Genomic DNA, 26,978 nt, shown 5'->3' with positions numbered 1-26,978 from the left:
CCACACTGATTTTCACTGACGTGTTTTCATGACTTTGGCTCATGTGTTCTCAGCGGAGTGTTGATATGACCACCAGAGGTTGAAAATTGGTTTTTGTGGTGAGAAAACTTACTCTTTTTATGCATAAACCACAGTTTTACATAGAATACATAAGCAGGTATCCAATGTATCTATGGTATTAAGATGTCATGGAGGAAGGGGGCTATTAGGAAAAAAGCATCTATAATGTCTCCTCAAGGAACAATAATGAAAAATGGAATGAATACAGAATTAGAGGAACTAATGTCAAATAGATGATTTTGTTTAAAAAGTGCTGATCTTAGAGAAAATGTCCAAATGTCCCCAGCTTCCCCTAGCCACATCTTTGTTATCCTTAGTAGTGTCTTTTGCACAAGGATAGGAGTCTAAATTATATCCTATTTTGCATGCTTTTTTACTTCATAATGCATTTTTAAATCTGAAATCACCTAAGAGCCATACAAAAAATTGTACATAGCAACTTTATTTTTAAAACATTGCGAACAACCAAATATCCCTTCATAGGTCATTGGATAAAATAAACTATGTTCTTATATGCAAACAATGAATCATGGAACACTACATCAAAAACTAATGATGTAATGTATGGTGATTAACATAACATAATAATAAAAAAAGAAAAAAGAAAAAAAAACTATGGTAGTTCTCTATCATGGATTACTACTCAGCAGTCTTGTATATCTATGTCAATTTGTATTTTTAAACATATAATCTCCTTTATACATTTAGAAATTTGAATTACTCATAAGTTACCTATTAACTGCAAATTATCTTGAACTTACTGTCTTTAGCATTTGGTTTATAATGTCACTTTAGATCCCATAGAGCATAATGAGTCATCAAAGTAATTTTTAATTAATATTTTATTTTTTCTTGGTTCTAAAAAATACTGCATTTAAATTTCATTCAGAGAATATGTTCAGATATTCAAATTAACAAATTCAGATGCTTGTTAATATCTGTTGATGTGTGTAATATATACATATATTGTAATATACATGTACAGAAATTAAATTAATCATAAGACTGAATAAAATTATATCTGTACAGAACTCTTTTTTTTTAAGATTTTATTTGTTTGGCAGAGAGAGAGAGAGAGCACAAGCAGGGGGAGTGGGAGAGGGAGAAGCAGGCCTCCCGCTGAGCAGGGAGCCCCATGCAGGCCTGGATCCCAGGACCCTGGAATCATGACTTGAGCTGAAGGCAGCCATTTAACCGACTGAGCCACCCAGGCGCCCCTGTACAGAACTCTTTAATAGAAGTCAAAAATTATTTTTAATCTTGTAATACTATTTGGAAATAGAGATGAACCTTGTATTTTTTTAGTTTCTTTAGACCAAAAGTAAACTTTCTACCTCTTGGTTAAATAAGATCACTACAGTGAGCATTGTTGTATAGAAGTGAAGTAGTAAAAGATCCATGATTTTTATAAGGATGAATTACAGAGGATTTGGCTCTGTAGAAAATATCATTAACTGTTTTTTTTTATTTAATGATCATTTAAGTGTCTAGATATTCATTTTTTACTCAATATTTTAATCATTCTCTCAGGACTAAAATGATTTTCCTTAATTTGTTTTTTTGGGTTTTTTTGGTAACTGATCTGTCAATTGATCTGTGTTTGGGCCTGGCATAATTATATTTATAGAGAGTCAACACAGTAATCCATGTTTTAATTTTTAAATTTGAAACTTACCTGCTTCTCTATTAAAATGCTTTGTTCCCACTTTGTTAAAAGGGGCAGCAGTGGGGTGCCTGGGTGGCTCAGTTGGTTAAGCATCTGACTTGTGGTTTTGGCTCAGGTCTTGATCTCAGGGTTGTGAGATGGAGCCCCATGTTGGACTCTGTGCTCAGTGTGGAATCTGCTTGAGATTCTCTCTTTCCCTCTCCCTATGCCCCTCCCCCACTTTCTCTCTCTCTCTCTCTAATAAATAAATAGAGCTAAAAAAAAAAAAAAAAAAAAGGAACAGCGGTAAATTAGAAAGGTGCCCAACCAACTCACTCCTCATTTGACTGGCAGAGTAAACCTGCATTCAGTAGAATGTGCACTGAGTCTTCCCATTCACTTGTGAAGTTCTCTGATCAGAGCTGCAGAAAGCCCTGGAAGGACTCTCTGTAAAGCACTTTCTACTAGGATGTCTTTAGAAAGGAGAGAGGGTATGTTGGCATATACTGCTGTCTGACTTTCCCTGGACCAGTACCCCACCTATGAAGAGGAAGAAAAGAGGAGCCCTCCAAGCAAGCATCTGCAAATGTATGGTCATATCATGCAGTCAGCCAGGTGCCCTCTAGCCTCTCACCCACACCTTCCTACAGCCAAGTCAGGTGGGGAGCATTTGTTTGTGTTCTAATATATTTTGTTTACGAGTCTCAGTTCTTACGTATTTAGAAATGGGTACTAAGAAAAAAAAAGAAAAAAAAAGAAATGGGTACTAAGACTAGTTATTATTTCCATTTTTCAAAGATACCACTGAATAAATATGTCACAAAGGGTCCTTTTTTTTGCCTTTCAGCATATAGGTCTTTTAGCCAAAAATCTGTCGGGTGTTATTTTGTTTAGGATTGTGTCCTATTTTATTGCTCTATTTAATATTTTTATGTATTCTGGCAGTTACTCTTACTTTTCTGTATCTCCTTTCACAGAAAACAATTTTGCACATATTAACAATGACAAACATTGAAGGAACAATTTCATAATGTGTAAAAATAATGTGAAACCTTATGATAATTTCAGAATCATTTTCAGTTCGTCTATTGATTTTCAAATGTAAAGTCACATTTATATACATCTCCATATAAATCTATGTATTTTTTTTTTGGTTGATGGACTGTCACTAAATTCTGGGTGAATGAATACAATGCAGGCATTTTTCATAATCTTTCATCTTACTATTTAGCAGCACAGTAATTCTGTTTATGTAAAGATTCAGATTATATTATAGAATTCCAAAACTAAAGACAATATGTACTAGAAATACCTTCCCTTAACTAATATCTAGCCATGTCTATTTTATTCCCTTGGCAAACTGCACCTAACACAGGTCAGGGAGTATTAATTATCATATTGACACAATTTTACTGTGGTTTGAAAATTATGCAGCTGCTAAGAGAAAAGTCAGAACCAAGTAAACCATGATCAGTAGTCCCCCTAAAAATCCACAATTTAAAAAAAGTCATCATTTTATTAAGTTTCTCAGATAAGGTCTATTGTCCTGTACTCAATTGGTTTTACTTTCCATTTTCTCTCCGTTGAGGTGACAAAGATCATCACTGGTAGGAATGGTTTCTGTTATTGGTTTCTTGGACTACCTTTCTATTAATCCAATTGGTGAGAAATTTAACCTTGTATTACCTTCAAAATAACAAAGTTAATCTGATAACCTAGCCAAGGCCACATAAATTTAAAGCAGTATTTCACTAACTTACTTCTAACATATTTTTCATGGAGAACAATGCGAATCAAAATGTTCTTTGGTAACCAGTTATACATTTTCTTATGAATAATTAATGAACAGCAATGTTCCAAAGATTGAAAACTGACATTCTTATAGTGAACATTTTGTATTAACTAGTAGCTACAAAATACAGGCAGTATATTTATTCGACAAGTTCACATTCCTACTTCCTTTGTCATGTTTGAACTCCTGTTTAACTGAGAAAATATGCATAGAAAGTAAAGTAAAATTTTCTTCCAAGTTTATACATTCAAGCTTATATATCCGATAAGTAAGCCTTGTAGTTATTTGGGAGTTAAAATTGCAATATTGAGTAGAATTTTGCATTTCTTTTAGTAAATATTAACAGTGGTTTCCGGCCAGAATTTTCACTATTCTAAAAGAAAATGAGTAATTTTATTTTAGGATTTAGTAACCCATAATATAGTCATAGCAGGATTATTGTTAATAACCTAAACTGGAATCAGCACAAATGGTCAATCATAGGCAAACATATTATAAATCACATAGAGCAATGCATTCCTGCAAAATCTAACTCCTGTGACACCCTACATGGGTGAATCTCAGAAACACAATGTTAAGAAAAAGAAAACAGTCACAAAAAAAATTGTGCCATATGATTCCACTCTGATAGTTTAAAAAATAGACAAAGCTAAGACATAGTGTTTAGGGATGCAAGCTTAGTGGTATAACTATAAAGAGAAGCGAGAAGATAATTACCATAAATGTTACAATACTAGTGGTCATTCTGGGGGAAGGGAGGGAGGACAGTAATAGGAGAAAGGTCAGGGAGAACTTGTAGGATCTGCAATTGTCCTACTTCTTGACTTGGCTGGTGAGTGTATGAACGTTCACTATGTGAGAAACCAGCGAGCTATGAATTTTCATTTTGTTCACTTTTAGTATGGTTAATATGGTTTAATATGGTTTTGTTCACTTAAAATTTTTTTTACAATAAAAAGTTATGTATGAGAGAAAATGGAACATAACCTTGTGCTAATTTCTGATATATTAAGTCTGATGCAAGGATATTCCTTGTCATTGAAAACATTTTAAACTATAAAATACTATTCCTTTTTTTTAAAAGAGTGTTATTTATCCTATTAAATCTGCTAACTAACCTTGGAGTATAATTCTCAAAGTTGTGTGTGTGTGTGTGTGTGTGTGTGTGTGTGAGAGAGAGAGAGAGAGAGAGAGAGAGAGAGAGAGAGTTGGTGGGGGAGGGAGATAGAGGCAAGAGGGAGTGGGGAAAAAAATGAAGATTTGTACTGGTGGACTGAAGATTAATAGAAGTATTCTCCACAAATTATCTTTATATTGTGTTGGGAAAAGGAAGGGAGCACAAGATAAGCTCAGTGCTAGGAACAGAGACACCTTTATATTGTGATACTATCGGAAGGGACTTGTACATTCTAGCTGTTACCAATAATGCAATAAACTTCTTGCTATTATCAATAATGGAATAAATTTCCAGTGCCCTAATTCTTTGGATTCCTGCCATCTATCTGATAATAGTTACCTTGGCCTTTCAGCTCTGCTAGAGTTACAAGGTGATATATTTTAATAAGTCCTTTTACTCCCTTCTCTCAAAAAATTAATCTTTGCCAAGGATTGCCACATTTCCCCCCACACATAGTTTATTATGGATGTAGGTTGTAAAATGTTCTATCATTGTATCTTCGGAAGGGCACAGTAAAATTCCATCGGTTTAACATAACATATCTGTGGTTCTCCTCAAGCAACTGTTGAGAGATTGAACACCTCTCCATGCTTAATATTCTGTGGGTGAAGCTGTTGGATAATGGCATGCCAACAGAAACTGGCCTATTCTAGAGCTGTAAGATTGTCAAATACTTCTTAATCATAAGAGTTAGGGTTTTATACTGTGATATGTATAATTCCCTGAGATTTAAAATAAAATCCAAAAGCCATGAAAACTTAAATAAAATATGACTGAATATTATTTCTAGCTGGCCTCCCTGCACTTCCTTAGTTGAAGGGAATAGAGTAGAAATAAAAGCCCTATTATTGAAAGGAGTTTGGAAAGTGAAGACAACTCTTTCTGACTCCATTTTTTGTATGCACAAAAAAGGAAGGATAATGTGTTAGCTGTCAGCAGATGTCTGACACTTGAAGGAGAGTATCATTACAATGAAGGAGCTAACAATATCTCCAAAGGTCATCATGCAGGTATAAAAATGAGAAACATTTGTCCATTGACTATGGCAGTGACCTCCTCTTGAGCTCTAAGTCTAAAAACTTGGCAACTCAGAACTTTATTCAGTATTTTGGGTGTCAAATCCTCTGTGATACGCAAGTCAGAAGGTGTTATTATTTGCAAAATACCATCCCTTTTCAGAAGTTGAACTCACATTAAATGTCAAAAGACAGAAGCGCTGAATTTAAACTGGTTTATTTTTATTATTTTTTTAAATTTTATTTTATTATGTTATGAGAAATGACATAAACAAAGATTTATGTTAAAGGAGAGTCATCATTGAAAGCTAACCATGGTGGTCATAGTATTTAAAGAGTTAGAATACCTGAAATTAAGCATTTTATAAAATCAAGAGTTTTCATCCATCCATATAAGGTTCTGACATTTAAAATGTGTTCCTTCCATTTTTGTTCACAGGCTCACCTCGTAGCAGCTTTTGAAAAGAGTTTAGGGAATATGACTGGCCGACTGCAAAGTCTAACCATGACAGCAGAACAGAAGGTATGTCCAAGAATTGCCATGGGGGCTTGAAATAAGACAGCAAGTTGCATAGGATGTTTAAACAATGCATGAGATACAGCTCCTTCAACATAATGCGGCAGAGGATCCATTCCATACTAAATTGGAAAATGACAAGATAATACTTTTTCTTTTCAGATTTTAATTTCTAAAGACATATGATTCAGATTAATCCATAGTAGGACACACACACACACACACACACACACACACACACACACACACACACGAAGTTCTTTCCAGGCAGTCTATTATTTTACTCGTGGTTGGACCTATTAAAAGAATACCAAATGTTAAGGAAGAGAAACAGTTGTATAGGAGAAGAGTTAGAATATTCTAGGAACAACTTGTTATGCAGTTGACAAGAATTGCACTCTGACAAGAATTCTCACAAATGCATGGTCTGTAAGCCCAGATATAGACCATGGCTGTAAGTGGAGATACCCATGGAGAAAGTCTGGAGGCGATGCAAGGACTCTACAAAGCAAGGGGCTCACATTACAGCATCTGTGGGACAAGAGACTGAAACACTGATCCTGAACTGAAGTTTAGAAATCCAGAATGCTAAGTGAAGATTTGTGTCCTTTTGGAGTAATGGGGATTAGTTGGCATCTGGGGATGCTGTCTTTGAAAAGTCAAGTTAATTCATATCACAAACTTTAAAATAAACCTGAAAGGTTTTATGGAGGGGGAGAAGGAATTCTAAAAAGAAAGAAACAGAGAATTTAGTTCATGAGACAAACATATCCAAAAGGTTCGTGTTGCCGAGAAAGAATCTGGACACTTTCCGTGGGATGACCAGTAACTCACCTCTCTGCCATTATTTTGGTGACCCTAACCTGAGTCCTTGGATGGGTGTTAGAGACAGATGAAGTCTCTAAAACTGTATGGAAACATTTGTAAAAACTGCATATGTGCATAATATGAGCAGATGTCCACAGTTTTCATCTAATTTCCAAAGAGATCCAAAATCTAAAAAGCTTTGGATATTTTCAGAATCAATACCCATATCTGTCCTGAGAGATGGCTTCAGTTTTGTCTTCAGTTCTGTAAAGTATGTCATTAGCTTTACAGAACTAGCATATGTTACCATTGGTCAGTTTACCATTTTTTAAATAAAAAAAAAAACCAGAATGAACAGACCAATTAAACTCAAGAGAAAATAAAATATTCCTGTAATAGCCTGGTGTAATTAGTAAACTGTATTTTATTTGCCCTTATCTTTCATTCTCCTATTTCAAAGATTTCCCCTGCTTATGAAAGAGAACACTATCCATCCCTGTCAAACCTGTTCTGTAAGGGAAGATGACAAACACCTTTTGAGCACAGGAATTTTATCTTCATCTTTTTTTAAGGGGGAGAGAGAGGCAGTCCAGTTTACCACTTCACTATGTAGCCTAAGAGCTCAGCAAACAGGATGACGAGGTCTTTGAGGGCAGCCAACTGGGAAAGAATATGAATGTTAGAGCCCGGGAAGCTTGAGTATGAATCTCGGGGAACCTCTTAAGAGCTGTGGAATCTTCTTTTGCTGACCCTCACATTCATCATTTTAAAAGTCAGGTTTATAATAACTACCTTGTAGAATCACTCTGAGGAATAAGGAAGATACAATATGAGGCCACATACAGTGGATAGTCAAAAAAATTGTTACCTTTCTTTACATTTATCTCCTTTTTTCCCTTAAAAAAACATAGGATAAACCAAATTCATCATTGGCCATGAGCCAGGCATATTGCTAGAAATCATGGTTAGTACTTAAGTCTCACTATCTTTAAGAAATCAAAATTAATGTTTTTTACCATCCCATATTTCCTTCACTTTTTTTATATTTATAAATAAAACTTCTCATAGAAATTGGAAAACTATGCATTTGTTAATTTATAATGCCTATGAATAATGCCTGAATGTTTTTAAATACATCTGCATAATACACAGAATTTTATAACTGTGTGCACATTAACCATAAAGGAAGATTGCCAAAATTATAAAATTTTCTCAGAAGATATCATGATGTCTGAAATTGCCTTGCCATTTTTTAACTGAAAATAAAGTGATTGTTTGTCTCATTGCAAGCCATATGCACAAACAATGTTAGTTAGTAGTTTATTTTATTAATCTGAGATTTATAACTTGCATATTTCCAAGGTGGCTTTGGGAATCATAAAATTAATTGCAATATGATATGGCACAATTCAATAACAGAATCTAGTAAAAACAAGTAGAGGAATGTATATAATAAGATGCCTGAGCCTATGTAATTTCTACCACAAAGCACTGAATAGAATTGAATGTCAAGGAAGCTAAGGCACAATGGGAGATTGCTTGGCATGTCTAGTTCTCATTTTCTGACCAGAAGAGCATAATTTAGATCGGAGAGACAAACTTTTTGGCACTGAATTCAAGGACAAATTTATTGTAAAGTTTCTTAAATTGGGGTCATGAAATAACAAAAGACAAAATAGCTGTTCAAATAGACATTTCTCTAAAAGCTGAGGGCATAACATTTAATCATATTTCAGTGAAGTCATTTCTTCAGGGAGCTGAGATAAAAGGGTATATTGCTCTCTGGTGATCCAACAATCCTGGGAAAAAGATTAGTGCATATAGAGCAGAGGTTTTGAAACTCTGTTCTTGGAGTTCCAAGGCTCATTTGTCCATTTAATCATTCACCAAAGTTATATTGAATTTCTACTGTGTATGAAAGACTGCCCTAGCTACTGAGAATTCAGCAGTGAAATATGTATATATATGTAGTATATATAAAGTTATATATACTACATATATGGATGAATTATTTATATATATACACATGCTGTTTATATCCTAGTTTATAACTGGTTATAATATAAAATAGAGTTTATATTCCAGTAAGTGACAGATTATGATAAAAGTACAGGATTTCAGGTGAAGATAAGCACCACTGAAAATGTTAAGAGGGAGGATGTTGGGAGGCAAGGTGGGATGCTGACACATGAAGCAGCAAAAGCCAAGATGGTTTCATGTTCTTGGCTACATACTTAAGAACTGTTAATGAAACTAGGACTCAATTCCAAGTCTTCGGGCTTCTTCTAGCTTCAAAGTATGATTTTCAACAATCATATGGCATTAATAGTCCGAAAACTGTATCAAAATGTTAGTTTGATTTATAGACCAAGCCCACTTCCTTGAATAGTGTCTTAAAATATTTCCTTGTTCCCAGATGCCGTCCCTAGAATCCTGATTGTCTTGCCAAAACACTGATTTTATACCCTTATAGCCTGGTGAGAAAGAAAGATGTATATGAATCACTCAGGAGGCAGAAAATTTGGGGTGCTGTTGGAAATAGTATAGTGTCCTCAGCGTACTCATAGGGGACCCCTGCATCTTCACTTAGGTTCCAGAGTAGGGGTGTTATGGGGGAGCCCCTTTAGGTTCTAAGAGGAGGATAAAGATTAATTCCAGGAAAATGGGGGACTATGTGTTGTAGAAGAAAGGGCACCATGAGCGTGAACAGCAAGGAGGGAAATTAAGGGAGACATTAAGGGAAAAAGAAGGGATGTGGAGAGAAATGTGGAACTAAACCTAGAAAGATGTCTAAGGAATCTGATCCATGACAAACAAGGAGCTGTTCCAAGGCTTTTGACTCTAGACTAACATGATAAAAGTTAGTTAATGAAGATCAATCCAGCCGCACTTCCTGATAGTTTAACAGCATCCTCAGTAGCCACGGGGAATGCTACATGTTACATAATAGTAAGTCTGTAAGTAGGAAAAATTAAGATAATTGTCATGAATGCTTGTTGGCTGGAGAGTGAAATTGTCTCTAGGTATTGCCCTGTACCCAACCTAAGGCATTACAGATTGTGACAGTGACATAGTCTGATCAAGAAGTTTACCTGGATTTATGGTCCTTGTCCCTTTATTAGCACTTCTCCACCAAGATTCTTTGAGAGAATTAAGACTTAATTAGTCAGTAAATTTTCACTCACTAAAAATTTATCATTAGAGTCAGAAAATACATTCACAAGGCTTTTGGAGCATAGGATAATTTGAATCCATGTTATTCATGGAATCAAGTTACTTGCACTACTGGGATTAGAGGAATTTAGCGCATTTTGTTAGAATCAGGGCTGGTTGGGTTCTTTCACTAGAAAAATTTACAAGATTTCAAGGCACACACATAATCGTGGGGAGTAGAACATGTTCAAATTAACTACAGCTAGATAGTGTAAGTTTAACTGAGTGTCAGTGTAAGGAAGCAAAAGCAGGTTCAGTGCAAATTTTTAAGAGTCTTGCCTAGAAGGTCAAGTTGGTTGATGAGATTTATTGCCAAGCTTGTAGAATTTTCAGCAAGGCCTGTGTCCAGGAGAAATTTGGAAAGAGGTCAGATGCAGTTAGGAAATTAGGTTGGAAAGGACACCAAGCAGGGCCAGTATTACAACAAAGTATTTGATCATCTCATTTTGAAGCATTCCAAGTCGGACCTTGATGACTTGTTTAGCTTCGGAGACATGTACAAAGCAGTTAGAAAAGATATTGACTCCATCCAGCTTCTTTTAATGAGAAACTCTCATGGAAAACTGGAATCTTACATGATCAGCAGGTGTTTGGGGCATCATTATCTTGAATAGCTTACTGAAGGTGAATGCAATTTTAGTTTGGTTCCCACTTTCGAAAAGTGAGAAAATATCAACAAAGTATGATCTGATCGTCTAGTCCCAAGATCCTGTACAGAATTGTCCTAGCCGCCATCTTCTCTTTGGTATATAATGAAGACAATGGAAACTGGAAACTACTGAGTTAGAAGAGGCTTTCAGTCCATATCTTGATGGCATATACATTTTCCAGGTTTTTTTCTGAAAGTTGAACAGTCTCAGAACTGAAGTATCTTCTATTTGGTCACCTTCAAAATAAAGAAACTAAATGAAAATATTTCAGAGTATCAAACAGTTTTATATTTGGCTATTTCTAGAACTCGCTTCTAATTATATTTCTGATCCACATTCCCCACCATAGCCAAAAAAAAGGAGGATTTCATAGTTGTACTTGGAAGCAGCATTGCAATTTCTAAGCATTATAGTCACCTTAGAAAAATATAGCTTAAGGGAAGCCTGGGTGGCAGAGTCAGCTGAGGGTCTGACTCTTGGTTTTGGCTCAGGTCGTGATCTCAAGATCAGGATCTTGGGGTTGTGAGATCGAGCCCCGCCTCGGGCTTTGTGCTCAGCTTGGAGTCTGCTTGGGATTCTCTCTCCCTTTCTCTCTGCCCCTCCCATTTGGGCTCTCTCTCTCTAAAATAAATAAATAAATCTTTTTTTGAAAAAGAAAAATATAGTTTAAAAATAAATGTGAACCACCAACTGTAATTATGAAGGAGAAAAAAAGGAAGACTAGAAAAAAACTATTATAAAACAATTTCTATGTCTCAGCCAAGTTTTCATTTTAAAGTGCTTATATTAATCTTCATATACTTACTGCTGGAAAAGAGAGAAAGGGAAACCTGACTTTGTTGCCATCCAAAGGAAATGATTTCACCGATTTAGCCATATCCAGACTTTCTGTTTATAATGAATAATAAAGTCACTGATGTTTTAATATGGCACCAAAGGTGATTAAACACCCTCTTGTTAAAACATACATAGAATTGAAGCTTTACATTATTCTTTGAAGGGGAGAAACACCTGTTTAACATAGACCAGAACATTTGAACAAAATCATCCCAACATTTACTGAGATCATAAATCTCAGTGAAAAGACAAAGTCTACAACAACTAAATACGCTGAATGCATTAAATGATCTGGAAGTACAGAGAAGGGTCCTTTTTTTCTGAAGGGAAAGCTAAGAGGTTTCAAGCATATAGGCATTTCACCAGGGCCTTTAATAGTGAGAAAAATACTTAAAGCAAAGGGAGAAATCATATGGGAAGACTCAGTGAAAGGGATAGCTCTAGTTTGAGTGATGTGGAAGGTGGATCTCATTAACTGAAATAAGAAAGAAGGAAGGGATTTTTGCAGATATGAAGAGATACCTAGTTCAGGTTTGGATAGATTATCAGTGTCAAATTTAACTATCTTTTTAATTAAAGACACTGGAATATTTTATAGGCCCTTGCTTATAAAGTTGCCCTGAAGAACTACTGATATAATTTGGCTTAAACTAATTTTTTCATACACGTGATTTTCTCAATTTACATAATGAATGTATTTGTTACCTAGTTATTCTTCCTTTGGGTCTATTGTGCCATGCTGAATAACAACTAACCTGTTAATATCTGTTGTTTATTTTAAAGATACTTAATTTTAGGGACACCCGGGTGGCTCAGTCTTTTGAGCGTCTGCCTTCAACTCAGGTCATGATCCCCAGGGTCCTGGGATCGAGCCCCACATCGGGCTCCCTGCTCAGCGGGGATTCTGCTTCTCCCTCTCCCTCTGCCCTCCCCCCCCAACTTGTGCCCTCTCTCCCAAATAAATAATCTTTAAAAAAAAAAAAAAAGACACTTAATTTTGGAAGTAATCATTCTTCTATCTCATATTAAATGTAGTTTTCTGAAAAAACAATATTCCCTGAGCATTCCACTTCTAATCTTTCTAAAAACAGTTTTGAGAAGAGATTTCTCTAGAAGAGATTAAAGTTTAGACATTGAAATAAGTCTAATTAAGCTGTATTTTTTAGACCTTTGTATGAGATCCCTCATTTCCATTTTTCTTCTTTCAACCTAAGGCCACATATTTCAGCAAATTTGTTAATCCACAGTACAAGAACTATTGTTTTTAAATTCAAGGATGAAAATCTGATTTTAATTAAAATTTAATGTGTATTCCAGTCTATATGTTGTAAAATTACTATTTAAATTATATGATTCATTAAGTATGCACTATAGAGTTCCTTTTGTGAATAGTTTTCTGGTAAAGGTAGAATGAATTTCAGTAAACATTTTATCTATTAGGAGATTTATTTTAAATGGGAAATATATCAAATTTTGGAAAACTTATCTATTACTAATTGAGCAAGGGACAAAATTATAGATAGAACTTGGAGAGACTGAGAAATCATGATGAATTGGATCTGAATTTTGAATTATGGCAGTGGAAATTTTCCACAAACATGTTATTTTTCCTTCATGATAAATATATGCAAATTAAATTACAGTCAAATATTTGAAGATCCAGCTGTGAATCTAGGAGGTTGCTACCAATTGTTCATTATGAGATTCTTTGACTTATAAACTATTAGAAGTCTGTAAGAGGGTTTATTATTTTTTTTAAATATCTGTCATCTATTAGATAGATGTCAGATATCCAATGAAAATAGTTATAAAGTTGGTTGTCATTTGAATTAGCGTTGCCCGTTTTTTTTATTTTTTGGTTCTTTTGTTTTTTTTTTTTTTAAGTGCCTAAGGTTAGAATAGTCTCTGGATGTTCTTATATCTGAAGCTGTTTCCTCCAAAGGTGCTTGTCCTGATCTTACCTTTTTAATATATTCTGGGAGATGGAGAGTAGGAATAAACTATTTAATATGGAGTGAAGAACCTGAGCCTGATTCTTTGGATTGCTGCCAAAGATGATAGAGAAAATGCTCAATGACAATTACATTCCCTAGGAATTCTCCCTCTAAGAGGCTGACAAGAATTCTAATTTTCAGAGTTGCCGACACTGCCAAGACTTCTGGATGCCCTTTGTTTTTGAGCTCCTGAGGGAAATACTGCCCATGCTGAAACAATACTCTACTTCCTTTTTTGGAGAAGCGCATACATCCTATCTTCCTCATTCTTCCTCATAGTCATTTCTGATAAAACAATTCACTTAGATAACTGTGAAAAATCATTTATTTGTTCATTGGGACACATCTTAAAGTTACCGTGAGTTCAATAAGAAAATAGATGTTTCATAACAATTTGATGTGTAAGGTCACATAAAAAAAGGTTTTTTTTTTGATAAATTAGTATTATTTAAGGACTGTAGATTGAATGTATTTCTATTCAATTAAAAAAAATTCCTGTGTTGCTTTGGCTTGGTAAAATTGGATCTCCATACTAGCAAACTTACTGGATGAAAAGTATCAGAACCTAAGATGACCTTGATTTGCCCAGCAGAATTTAATAAGATGACATGTAGTAGGAGTGAGGTAGGGATGAGTTCCTGCTTTTATACTTGAATATAAAGAAGCGGTTCCCCAAGTGCAAAATAAAGGAGACAAAATATGAAGTCATTCATTCAATAAGAATTCAGGGTTTCTGGCTAACAGTAAATGCAATGTGAGGCACCTGTACAATTCTGCTAGCTAACTCTGTGATCTAATCATGGCGGTATTAGTAAGTGTGGTATAAAATGTACACTGTGATATCTTGCTTTATGTTGCACTGGTCAGCTTTAGGTGCCACCCTTTGAAAGGAATAAAGACTATTCAGATCCCATTTATAAGAGAATAACCAAGACACTTTTCTAAAATTCTCCTTACATTAGGTAAATAAGAAGTCGTTAGATGTGACTTGACAAGGTCAGTCCGGCATTCAAATCTCCCAGGACGTTAGCACTACATAAAATGAAACCCATGTGATTGTGGATTGTGGATTATCTTTTCTCTCTAGGTACTAAAACTTCTAAATTCTGTTTGTTTCACAGGAGTCTGAACTTATAGAACTAAGAGAAACCATTGAAATGCTGAAGGCCCAGAACTCTGCTGCCCAGGCAGCTATTCAGGGAGCGCTGAACGGTCCAGACCACCCTCCCAAAGGTATATTGAGAAATATTGCCATTTTTCGTCCAATATAATAAGTACCTATTTTATTTTATTTATTAGAGAAAGGCTGCTTTTACTCAGTGGCACTACCTTTTAGAATGGATAACTTGGCCTTAATGCAGTCAGAATCCCAGAATTTAAGAACAGTAGCTTTCCTTATCAATAATTTTTTAATTAACCTTAAGGAATTTGCTTCTATAGTCGTACACACGTTTTTCTCCATTTGATTTGGTGAGAGTGGGGGTGGGGGAGGTTACTTAATACATTCACATCTGACTTCAAGCAAAACACACCCTGTAAAGAGTATGAAAATCCAGATCTGTAAACAAAGTAATCGATATGGTAAAGTATCAAGTAGTAGGTATGGGGAAGAGCTCATTCTGGGTGGAGGCAGTAAAAAAGGTACACTTCTTACAGAAATGTTAAAAATAGTAAGAAAAAGGACTAAAAGTCTGCTTTTCATTATTACTATGCTTCATCAGTTCTAAACAATAATAAAATAATCTTATTTGCCACCACACCCTCCTTAGCTTCCCACTGAAGAAATGCTTTGTATTCATGTCATGTCATCTTTTTTTCTTTGCATAGGTTCTAATTATTCATGTCCTAACTCTTTTCAGCAGCATTCAATATGCTCAACTCCTCACCAGCTTAAAAAAAAAAAAATGCTTTTCTAAATCCTGAATGCCCTATCATGTACTTTCCCATTTCCTGGTGAATCCTAGGAACATTTTGTGGAATCTTTTTAATGCCTCCAGCAGCCAGTCACACTTCAGACCTCTGGAGGGTGGCTTCTCTTACCATCAAACCAGAACTGTTCTCTCCAGGATCCATAATGACTTTCTGGACACAAAATCCAGTACAACACTAAAAATTCATATTGTATTTGACTTGTAGATAGCATTTGATACTGATGTCCTTCCATTCTACCTGACATATTCATTTCTTCTAATGTTTGTAACATTCTCACTCTTAGTTTTTCTCCTGCTCCTTTGAAATCTCTTCCAAAGTTTCTTTTGCAAGTTCACTCATTTGTATCCATTTGTTAAATGTTGGTATTTCTTAGAACCCAGTCCTCAACTCGCTTCCTTTATGATTGGGTACTTTGTGATTCTCTTCATCCTATCCAAAAGTCTGTACAAACTCGTCTAATCCTCTGGCTATAATTATCATTTATGTGTTGATAACTGTCAAATATATCTCTCCAGGCCCTGCTCATATCTTGAGTTACAGATCTATAAATCTAGCTGCCCCAGAGAGAGCTCCATTTGGTTATCTCTGGATGTCTGTTTGTCATGCTAAATTCAACATCTCCAAATTTGAACCTGTCATCTTCCCTCTTAGCCTGCTTTGCCTTCAGTATTCTTTGCCTCAGTGAATGACACCACCATCCTTCCATATAGCCATAAATCTAGATGTCATCCATAAATCCTCCTCTCCTCATTCATTAAATCAACAAGTTCTCTTGATTCCAACTGTTAAATATCTCTTGGATCTGTTCCCTTTTCTCTCATCCTGTTATCACCATCCCTCATCTCTCCCCTGAACTATGACCAAAAACTCCTAAATCCTTCCTGCCTTTCATCTTATACCACTTTATAAGTGATTCTTCACACTGAAACCAAAGCAATTGTCAACAACAGGTATCCCATTGCCTTTAGGATGAAATACAAACTTCTTAACATGACATAATCTCTCTTCACCAGCTTTGTTCATTCAGCAAATATTTATTGACTGCCACTTATTAGCTAGACACTGCTCTAGACCTTATTCTCTGCTTTTTTGTCACGTTGTGTATTTCAGTTACCCCGAATTTCTTCCAGTTCTCTAAAAGTTCTTTATATGTTTTGGTTATATCTACTTAAAATTTTCTGCCTTGTTTGTTCAGCATAAAAACTTTTTGAGGGCGCCTGGGTGGCTCAGTTGGTTAAGCGACTGCTTTCAGCTCAGGTCATGATCCTGGAGTCCCAGGATCGAGTCCCGCATCGGACTCCCTGCTCAGCAGGGAGCCTGCTTCTCCCTCTGACCCTCTTCCCTCTCGTGCTCTCTCTCTCTCATTCTCTCTCTCTCAAATAAATAAATAAAATCTTTAAAAAAAAAAACTTTTTGAGACCTTATAAGAGTTGGCCTAAATATGTCTCCTTGACCCTTAAGCTGGATGAGGTCCCCTTGTGATATCTTTCTGGAAATAACTGTACTTCTATCCAAATATGTAGTATACTCTGGTGCCTTAATTTATTTAAGGCCTGCCTTTTCTGATCAATGGTAGGATGGTTTGTTTTTTCAACCCACGTGGCTATGATGATGCCTTACACACAAAAGGGGCTTATTTGAATTTTGATTTTTAAAAAATGTAATTTTTAAATACTTGAATTTAAATTTTAGGAAAAAATTATATAAAGTGAGATATACTTAAATTGAAGGAAAAACTAGTTCTCTAGGGGCTACTTCTGTTAAGAATTTAGCAACTTTCCATGTGGGAGAGTTGATTTATATGCCACATGGAAAATTACTGCATATTTAAAGCTTATCTTAGAGCTATAATAAAGCAGCCTATGTTCTAAATCTTTATGTCGTAAATAGGTCCAGAAGGGATTTTAAAAGGCTTAATCCTTTCTTTAACACAGTACAAGTCACTCAAGTAAAACTTTCTGGAAGGATTCTTTTTATCATAGGCAACAGGTAGCCTCATATACCTACTGGAACTGAAAAAAAGGAACTCCTCTGCTCAGAAACGTGGGAGGGATACATAAAATGAGCAAAATGATATAATCTTTGTTTCCATTAAGCATTTAGTCTTGTGGGAAAGCAGGAAATAAACAATTGTTGTGATCATTGGTGTAGCTGAATATGTATGCCAAAATAGTTATGTTATAAAATGGACAAAATAGATGGCATAGAAAGCAAGAGTTCCAGGCAACCTCCTAGAGGTTCATAGTCAGGGAATGCCTTTCCCAGATAACAACATTTAAGGGGAGCTCCAAGGAATAATGATCAACCCATCTGGTAAATATTGAGAGAGGAATATTCTAGAAGAGTCTTGAGATAGAAAATAGACTAGTGCCCTCATGGAACTGACACAATGAGCAAAGGTACAACACGTAGAACCAGGTTAGAGAGGTAAGTACTGACCAGATTACTGAGGGACTTTTGGGCCCTATTTAAGAGTCGAAGTGTTTTCTTTCTTTTTAAAATGAGAATCTATTGAAGAGTCCTAAGTAAGGCAGCGATGATGATTTCCTTTTAAAGAGAATCCTCTAGCTACTGTCTATTGAATGGTTTGAAGGTGAGTTAAGTGGGACAGCTATTCTTGCTGTCAAGCAGGCCAGTGATAGTCATAGCTTGAACTGGGGCAGTGCTGGTGTCAAGGGTCAGAAGAGGAAATGAATGAACAAACACGTAACTGAAAAACGGACTTCTAAAATAAGCTTCTCCATTCACTCCTACTGTTGATATCCATTTGGTGAACCATTCTTTACTAAGCTCTATGATGCCACATGTACTGAATCAAATACTTACAAGCACTAGAAAGGAATTGTTAGAGATGAGTAAAATGCATTCCTTTCATTCCATGATATTATTGAAATCATTCCTTTGCTAATCTTTGTTGGTAAATGCCATCATAATTGAAGGTAGATAATACCTCTAAGGACTACTTTTGATTTATGATTATGAGAACGTAGCCATCTCCTTAAATTTTGAGGGTTAATCAAAGTCAAATGCAATTTATTTTTTCTGGGTATAATAAAAACTCTGGAGTACTTTAACACAGTCCAATTGCTTTATTTGTGAAAGTTGATTACTAGGGAAAAACCTAACAAATAATATATCTTGATCACAAAAGCTTGTAGCCAACTGCAGCAGAAATTTAAAACACAAATAAATACCAACATATTCTTCTTTATTCATACAACTTCCATATTCGTTGATTAAGGGATACTATGCTCCTTTATCAAAGTTCAATCAAAATAGCACACATAAATACATGCCTTGATTTAAGTTTTGACATTGGTAATATTTTGGGCATATAAATACAGTAAATATTCTCATCATTATTTTTAAAGTACTTTTAAGAGCCAAAATCTATGGATTCTGAAAATAGTTTTATTTTTTCCCTCCTATAAAATTTGTCAGCATAGTTATTATCTTAATGGAAAAATTAAGGTACTTACTGATACGTATGTATATGACTATAAGGTTAAAGATTTGTATACATGCATTACATGCCCACACATATAGTCACTTATTATATTTGAAAGTAACAGTTATAGTTTCATTGTCATGGGGTGTTGTAACATTAAATAAATCAGTCAACTGGAAGACTTTGATTTTATACTATTGTTTCTATGGAAACTTTTTGAAAGCTATATAGTAATTTCTGACATCTTAGAAGTTCCACTGAGATTTTTTTACTTGGCAAACCTTAATTGATGCCAATTAAATATAGTAATAGGTTTGGCCTTAAAGCAGATTTAACCTTAAAAACAATTTTATAATTTCTTAGTGTCTCCACTAGCAATTTCAGTTCACTGTAAGTAGATAAAACTTCAATTTCAACAACTATAAATAAATTGTATGGAATAAGTGGCTATCTTCAAAACATGATTAAATATCAAATGTTTTTTTTTTTTTTCAAATTCTCTTGTGTGACTAAAGAAGCACTACATGCTGGGCGCCTGGGTGGCTCAGATGGTTAAGCGTCTGCCTTCGGCTCAGTTCATGATCCCAGGGTCCTGGGATCGAATCCCGCATCGGGCTCCCTGCTCCTTGGGAGCCTGCTTCTCCCTCTGCCTCTCTCTCTCTGTCTCTGTCTCTCATGAATAAATAAATAAAATTAAAAAAAAAAAAAGAAGCACTACATGCTTTTGAGAAGTATGGCAAGCCTGAATCACATGGCAGTTAGCACAATAGACGTTAGAATCTGTCTAGGTGTCAGATTGGCTCTTCTGTGTTTCAGCTTTGTGACTCTGATGAAATTACTTTTAGTAATTAAACTTATGTCAGCGCTTTGCTTTAAGAATGAAATTAGATAAGGGGCACCTGGGTGGCTCAGTCAGGTTAAGCATCTGACTTCAGCTCGGGTCATGGTCTCAGGGTCCTGGGATTGAGCCCCGTGTCAGGCTCCCTGCTCAGTGGGGAGTCTGCTTCTCCCTCTCCCTCTGCTGCTCCCCCTGCTTGTGCTCTCTCTCTCTAAGTAAGTAAATTCTTTAAAAGAAAAAAAAAAGAATGAAATTAGGTAATCCCAGGGCAGAGTAAACACATAGTAAAAGCTAGCTTTATTATTACGTGTTATTATTATTACTGTCATTACTATTCCAAGTCACGGGTGGAATTATGATGGAAGAATTGCACTGTCTTAAATATGTTTTCTGTTTAGTTCACACATGCAGCCTATGCAGTTGCTTTCTTGAGCACCTTTCCCTCACTGGCTCTTTGACCTTGGTCAAGTTACTTCTTTGTACTTCAATTTCATCATCTGTGAATTGAATTGCTTAAATGACTTCCAAGGTTTGTTTTGGCTCTATCATTGTATGATTCTATGAAATGGAAAATTAATATATTTAGCTTCAGTAGCTTTATTCAAAGCACTAATATTAAAAAGACACAATTAATTCTCATGCTATTATGAGTTTCCATTTACTCCACGGAAGTAATCATTTGGAATAAATCACTTTGGAAGATCTGCTTGATCCAGGTATTCAGTAGAAATCACTAGCATAGCATTTCATTTTTGGATGAAACTTGGAACTCATTAAACCACCAGAGCTACAAACTTATATGAGATGCCCAATGAATCTTAATGCAGATAACCCATTAAAGCAAATAAGGTGGTACTTTATAAACTTATAAAACCAAAACTGCACTGAAATGATCTGTACAAAGCCATGTTGACTTTTATTAGCAGACTTCCTCTCAGAAAGCCTCAAAGTCTTATTCATTCATAGTGAAAGTCTTTAGGAGCTAACGTGATGCTCTCTGTCTGTTGCTAGATCTCCGCATCAGAAGACAGCATTCCTCTGAAAGTGTTTCTAGTATCAACAGTGCCACAAGCCATACCAGCATTGGTAGTGGTAATGATGCTGACTCCAAGAAAAAGAAAAAGAAAAACTGGGTAAGCCCTGGTCATTCATCTCATTCAAAAGCTTGTTAGTGCACAATGAGTCAGGTTTTTTTTTTCTTTCTTTTGAGCTTTAGAAATCTGTAGCAGTTTACAAAGAGTCTCCTTCAAGTAACTGGCCCTTGGAATGCTGTACTCGTCATCAAAAGTAGGGTGGCATGGTGCTGAGGATGTTTTAGTCAGGACTAGTCTTGGGTTTGAATCCCAACTCTGCCACTTACTACTTGCACCATAGGCAGGCAACTTCACTTGAGGGGGCCTACGTTTTCTCATCTACAAATATAGGATAATTAATACAGGCTTTTTAAAGTCATTATAAGGAAAAATAAGATGACATCTGTTACTAAATGACAGGGCAGAAGTTTACTGTGGGGATGAGGAAGAAGAAAAGATGGTGGTGTGGTGGTGATACTGATGGTGGGGTTGGAGGAAGAGGAGAAGAAATGAATTGTAAAAAAAGGAAAGAAGAAACCTTGAAAGCCTCCCCACCTCTCACTTCAACAGGGCATAGTGTGGATAAAGCTTCACCTCCTCAGAAATCAACCACATTAGGGTCTGCTTTCTTTCTTTCTTTTTTTTTTTTTTTTAAAGAGAATATAGCAGAAATACAGAGATGCACTTTCACAGAACAGTGCTTTACATTTGCTAGATATAGAATTTATGATGATATTAAGCAATTGCTAAAAAAAAAATCTGAAGGGAAGATGCTATCACAGCAAAATGTTTAAAAACCATGCAGTAAAGGATTTCTTTTAATACCATAAACCAAAGTAGTTTTTTGAATAAGTGCAACTACTGATGAAATCCAGAACATAACTATCAGAGGATTTTGCTGGAGTGCCTACTATAAATAATGAAAGAAATATCTCTTTTGTTTTAAAAAAAAATGTTTATACAGGTAATATTTTAAAATACTGATCAGCCTTCATTCCCTTGATTTGTAATTCCACACTCTTTCATGTTTCTGCAAGGTGAACTCTAGAGGAAGTGAGGTGAATATAAACCGTGGACAATTTGGCATGCATCTATAAAAAATACCCTATCTTGGCATGAATGCTATTCATTTTGGCAGTAGGCTTTTTATACCTTTTAAAAACAGATTACCTTGTATGTCTTTTCTTTGTGTCTTTTCATTTTAATCTCAAATTTTAAAGAGAAGAGGTAAAAACCACTTTCTGAATAGAGCTGTAGGGGATAACAATTCTGGTTTTGAATAGTACGGGAATTGAAAATTTGAATAGAAAATCACAATTAATGAAGTGTTAGGTGAATTTGATTTCATTTTGCTTTTTAAGTTTATACTGTCAGCAGGACATGACTTGATTGTAGCGCTAAAGTGGCCATTTAAAACAAATTGCCTTGAAGAGAGAAGCATTGGGAGTGGAGATCCCTTCAAGGTACTTAGTTTTAAATGAGTGCTCTGACAGCCATGCCCTTGACCCTGCACTATTTCAAAGCCTTCCGTGTTTGCGCTGCGCTGGATTAATATAAGAATAAAACAAAACACAAAACGCGGTATCATTTTTTTCTAGAGATACCGTGCTGCACCTGTTAATACTCTGCTTGTACATACTGACCCCAGGCAGTGGCTAGGATGGCACCTGCAAACTAACGCCCCAAAGCCAAATTCTCCAAATGCAAATAGACACGAAAGGTAATTTCTGTCCTCTTTTCAGCTGAGAAGCTCATTCAAACAAGCCTTTGGGAAGAAAAAGTCCACCAAGCCTCCTTCCTCACATTCGGACATTGAAGAGCTCACTGACTCATCCCTCCCAGCATCACCAAAAGTGCCGCATAATGTGGGTGACTGTGGGTCCACATCCATGAAGCCCTCACAGTCAGCCTCAGCGTAAGTCACTTCCCCCTGCAGGATGCTGCAATCTTTTTAAAAAACAACTTCAGGCCACGCCCCTGTTTGTGTTGTAAATGCAGTCAGGTTGTGCCTTCACAGAGGCAACACCATCTGTGCCGGTCTTTTTCCAATCTTCCTTAGAACTATGGACAGCCCTCGTTTCTCCTTCCCATTTCACATGTTAGAATTTGAGTGCTTTGTGATCTCACTCTCCACTCTTCTGAGTCATCAGTCTCACTTCTTTTCACTGGCATTTGTCCATGTCTCTGTCTCACTGTGCATTCAATGCAGGTCACCCCTTGTCTGGCCACCAAAGAAACGGCAAAATGGCCCTGTGATCTACAAACATAGATCCCGGTAAAATGGCGTGTGATGCATGCAACTTGCCAAGTTCCTGGTTCTAACCTCAGCAGCATTTGCCTTTGCTCTTTCTAAAATCACTCGCATGCATTTCAACGATAAAAACCTCCTCTGTCTCCGGTTTTGAAGTCCAGCTTGTTTTCCTAAAACCAAGCTGTAATCCATTTGCCTTTAATTCCATTAGATAACCTAGCATACCATTTTTACAGTAGCTCACCATTTGATGTTACAAGAATGAATGAAACCTTGAGAACGTAGAACATGTGCTCTGATGAGGTGATTCTCTGTTTTATGTACTATTTAAAATCAAATTTCCTTGTATGCCCATGACAATGACTAGCATAGAACTGTCATGTAGGACAGAGCCACTAATAGGACCATTTAAGACGCTTGGGTATCCCAGATAATTTCACCACTTATATAGGAAGGAGGAACCTAGCACTGTCATTTTGTAACCAACAACACAGCCCTCACATTTTAAGTGGAAAAGGTACTAGTTAATAAAAAGCAAGTTCTTGCATTGTATTTCCTGCAAAACTGCCCACAAAATAACAATAACAAAATAATAAGGAAGTAATGTATCTGACCTTCAAGCAGCCCTCAACTAGCCCGCTTGCATGGGTTGAAACCTGTGATTTAGCTTCATTAGCTTTGATCTCCTAAATCAGCTGAGCCTACAGGAGGATTATATAACACTCATCCATTATTTAAATGTCCAAAACTCATCTCCCTGATTTATTTCCTACAATATTTGTATTGGATTTTCATGGTAACTTGAAGATAGTGTTGTGGCAGATAACGTTATACTTTGCACAGTTTTGCAAAAAAAAAAAGAAATCAGTGTTTTAAGAACATTATAACTGCTTTAAAAAATATTTCATAAGTTGCAAATAGAAATTTAGGTCCCTTGAAAAATGGCGGGATGAGATGGTGTAATGCTATGCAGTCCCATGAATATCAGCCACAAGGATATTTTGAAGATTACTTGGTATTGAGTAATAATGGATTATTTTTAAACTTCAGAAAAATGGGAAGAAAGGATTAAAGGAAAAAGACAGCTCCTGTTTTCTGTTTTGAACCTGTGAATGTATTACTGTTTGTAAAACTCTTTTTCCTTCTCTTTAGGTTTTGCCGGTAGCAAAGAACCTCTGTGGCTGCTGGATAATATTGCAGTTCAGCCTTAAAAGAAGCATTCGTTTTCCTGATCCTCTGGCTTCCCTCCCGATGACTGATTTTGTGTTTGGTTCCCTCTTCAGGATCTGTGAATGCACGGAGGCTGAGGCAGAGATAATTCTGCAGCTGAAGAGTGAGCTCAGAGAAAAGGAATTAAAATTAACAGATATTCGACTGGAAGCCCTCAGCTCTGCTCATCATCTTGACCAGATCCGGGAAGCTATGAACCGGATGCAGGTCAGTGCTGACGCACCTTCCAAGAGCAAAGAGGAGAGATGAAAAATACTATTTCGTTGCCACTCTCGGTTATTATAAAAACAAATCTACCTTTTAAACCCACTGTGGAAGCACACTCTGTTTATTCAATATTTGCACCTCATTTTCTAACTTTGAACGGAGAGTTTTGTCACAGCCAGGCTTGGAAGTGAGAGTACTGACTGGCCGGTCACACTCAAGGGCCATTCAAGACACCCGTACCAGTGATTGGATTCACTTGAGAGCTGAGTTTGTCGAGAAACTACTACAAGCCTCGTGCCTTCACTTTCCCATGATTTATCTTTGTGTTGGCTTTTCTCCCTTCTTTTGAAATCTGACTTTCAATTGCCTATACCTATTTTTTAATGAGGAAAAAAAAGTAATGAGGAAACTACAGAAATTTAACACAAGCTTTCTAAATATGAAAGTAAAAGTGATGTAGAATGCCATCTGTAAAAGTAAAGCTTTTGTATTTTGGGGAAGCATCTGAAGGCTAATTTCAGAAACAGTCTGTGCTCAGACTGATTTTTCGTTTTATTATTGTAAACCTGTAATCCCTGGGTACCGCAGAGGACTGAAACAAGAAAAGCTCATTGCTGAGCAGATTTATCTGCTACTGTGTATATTCACCAAAAGGTCTTTGTGGTTTTTATGAGCCTAGTGCCCTCATTTGGAAGGAACAGAAACTTTTTCAGATGTTAGCTGGGGTTTTGAAGTAATTTTAAATCATCGTATTTATATTGTTTATGTTTGACTCTGGTTTTCAACTTTTCATGAGTTCAGAGTATTGCAAATGGCATTATTTACCTGTAGGATTTTAACAGTATGTTTAAAATGAGAAATTTTGGGATACCTGGGTGGCTCAGTCAGTTAAGCGTCTGCCTTCAACTCAGGTCATGATCTCAGAGTCCTGGGATCGAGTCCTGCATCCAGCTCCTTGCTCAGTGGGGAGCCTGCTTCTCCCTCTGCCTGCCGCTTCCCCTGCTTGTGCTCTCTCTCTCTGTGTGTGTCAAATAAATAAATAAAATCTTTTAAAACAATAAAATGAGAAATTTCATGAACACTTTAAATATTATTATTCTTGATTTAAATGGGACCAAGTCCTGGAAGACTCCTCAAATATATGGTATATTCAAAAAATACCTAAACAAATTCTAATGGTTAGTGCATCTATATTTGTGAATACATGAATATACATATATAAGAAAGAGAGTAAGTTAACTTTCCTTCTGTGGAAGGAAATCTTGTTTTCATAGTTTATATTTGTTTACTTAACATATCACCACATGCTTTAATAAACGAAATCATCAACTCTGATAAAAGCATTGGTACCATTTTCTCACTCAAACTAGCTGGATTTTTTTTTTCATGTTTCCCATCCTCTCAACAGAATGAAATAGAAATACTGAAGGCAGAAAATGACCGGTTGAAGGCAGAAACTGGTAACACGGCTAAGCCTGCTCGTCCACCGTCAGAATCCTCAAGTAGCACATCCTCCTCATCTCCACGGCAGTCGTTAGGACTTTCCCTAAACAATCTGAACATCACAGAGTCTGTTACCTCAGGTAATTTCGGGCACACACCTGCCTGAATCAAACCATGACTGTGGCTTAGTGGGGGGGGGGGGGGGCGGGGGGGGGGGCTGGAATTTCGGGAATGTCACCCACCACTGTTCTCACCTTATCCTCGGAAAAATGTGAGCCCTCTTAGTTCTCGGGAATAGCCCCATTCTTCTTTTAAAAATTTCTTCTATTTTGTTATAACTTTAAAAGAACGTTCTCTGTAGAAGAGTGAGACTTAAGAGATAATGGTTTTCATGTCATTTAAAAAAATTATTTGTGCTTGAGAAGTACCTCCTTAATGATTACAAACACAATAAGGAAATAATGTTCTCAGTGGTGAGCATTAGTACTTATGAATATAATACTAGTAATCCCATGCAATTTTATAGTATTTTAAGGATACAAAGCCCATTTACGAGTGTATCAGGACCTCTCCGTAAATTTGATCAGATGATCTTGCATGATGTTGTCCAGAGAGAACATAATGCTACTATGTCACCCAGGGCACAGTTCTATTAAATTTCCAACAAATGAAAAGAACTTACTGGATTCTGTTACTGTGTTCAGGGGTAGTAATGATGGGACAGGGGTACAGTCTTATTTCATTGCAAGTTGAATCATCTGACATAATGTTGTCTTAGTATGTGATAAACTCTTCAGTTATAAAGTGTAACTGCTCCTATGGCAGTGAATCATTTTATGTATAGAAGA

General features: G+C 36.1%; 1 protein-coding gene across 3 annotated transcripts in view; it reads left to right on the top strand.

Annotated features, from left to right (window-relative positions):
• NAV3 (neuron navigator 3) overlaps positions 1-26,978 on the top strand; it is a 351,526-nt gene that overhangs the window by 290,120 nt on the left and 34,428 nt on the right. For 2 of the 3 annotated variants that reach the window (XM_027594099.2, XM_027594097.2), the window contains 7 exons: positions 6,130-6,213; positions 14,830-14,941; positions 20,938-21,059; positions 22,037-22,057; positions 22,742-22,914; positions 24,534-24,687; positions 26,096-26,270. In XM_027594099.2, the coding sequence (XP_027449900.1) occupies positions 6,130-6,213; positions 14,830-14,941; positions 20,938-21,059; positions 22,037-22,057; positions 22,742-22,914; positions 24,534-24,687; positions 26,096-26,270 (841 nt within the window). The remainder of the gene's footprint in view (positions 1-6,129; positions 6,214-14,829; positions 14,942-20,937; positions 21,060-22,036; positions 22,058-22,741; positions 22,915-24,533; positions 24,688-26,095; positions 26,271-26,978) is intronic. The other variant, XM_027594098.2, reaches the window with a different exon arrangement.

Source organism: Zalophus californianus, chromosome 9 (assembly GCF_009762305.2).
Source record: "Zalophus californianus isolate mZalCal1 chromosome 9, mZalCal1.pri.v2, whole genome shotgun sequence".
In the NCBI taxonomy this organism is placed as follows: Eukaryota; Metazoa; Chordata; class Mammalia; order Carnivora; family Otariidae; genus Zalophus; species Zalophus californianus.
Note: the sequence above shows the minus strand (reverse complement) of the source record. Positions and strands in the feature narration are given on the sequence as shown.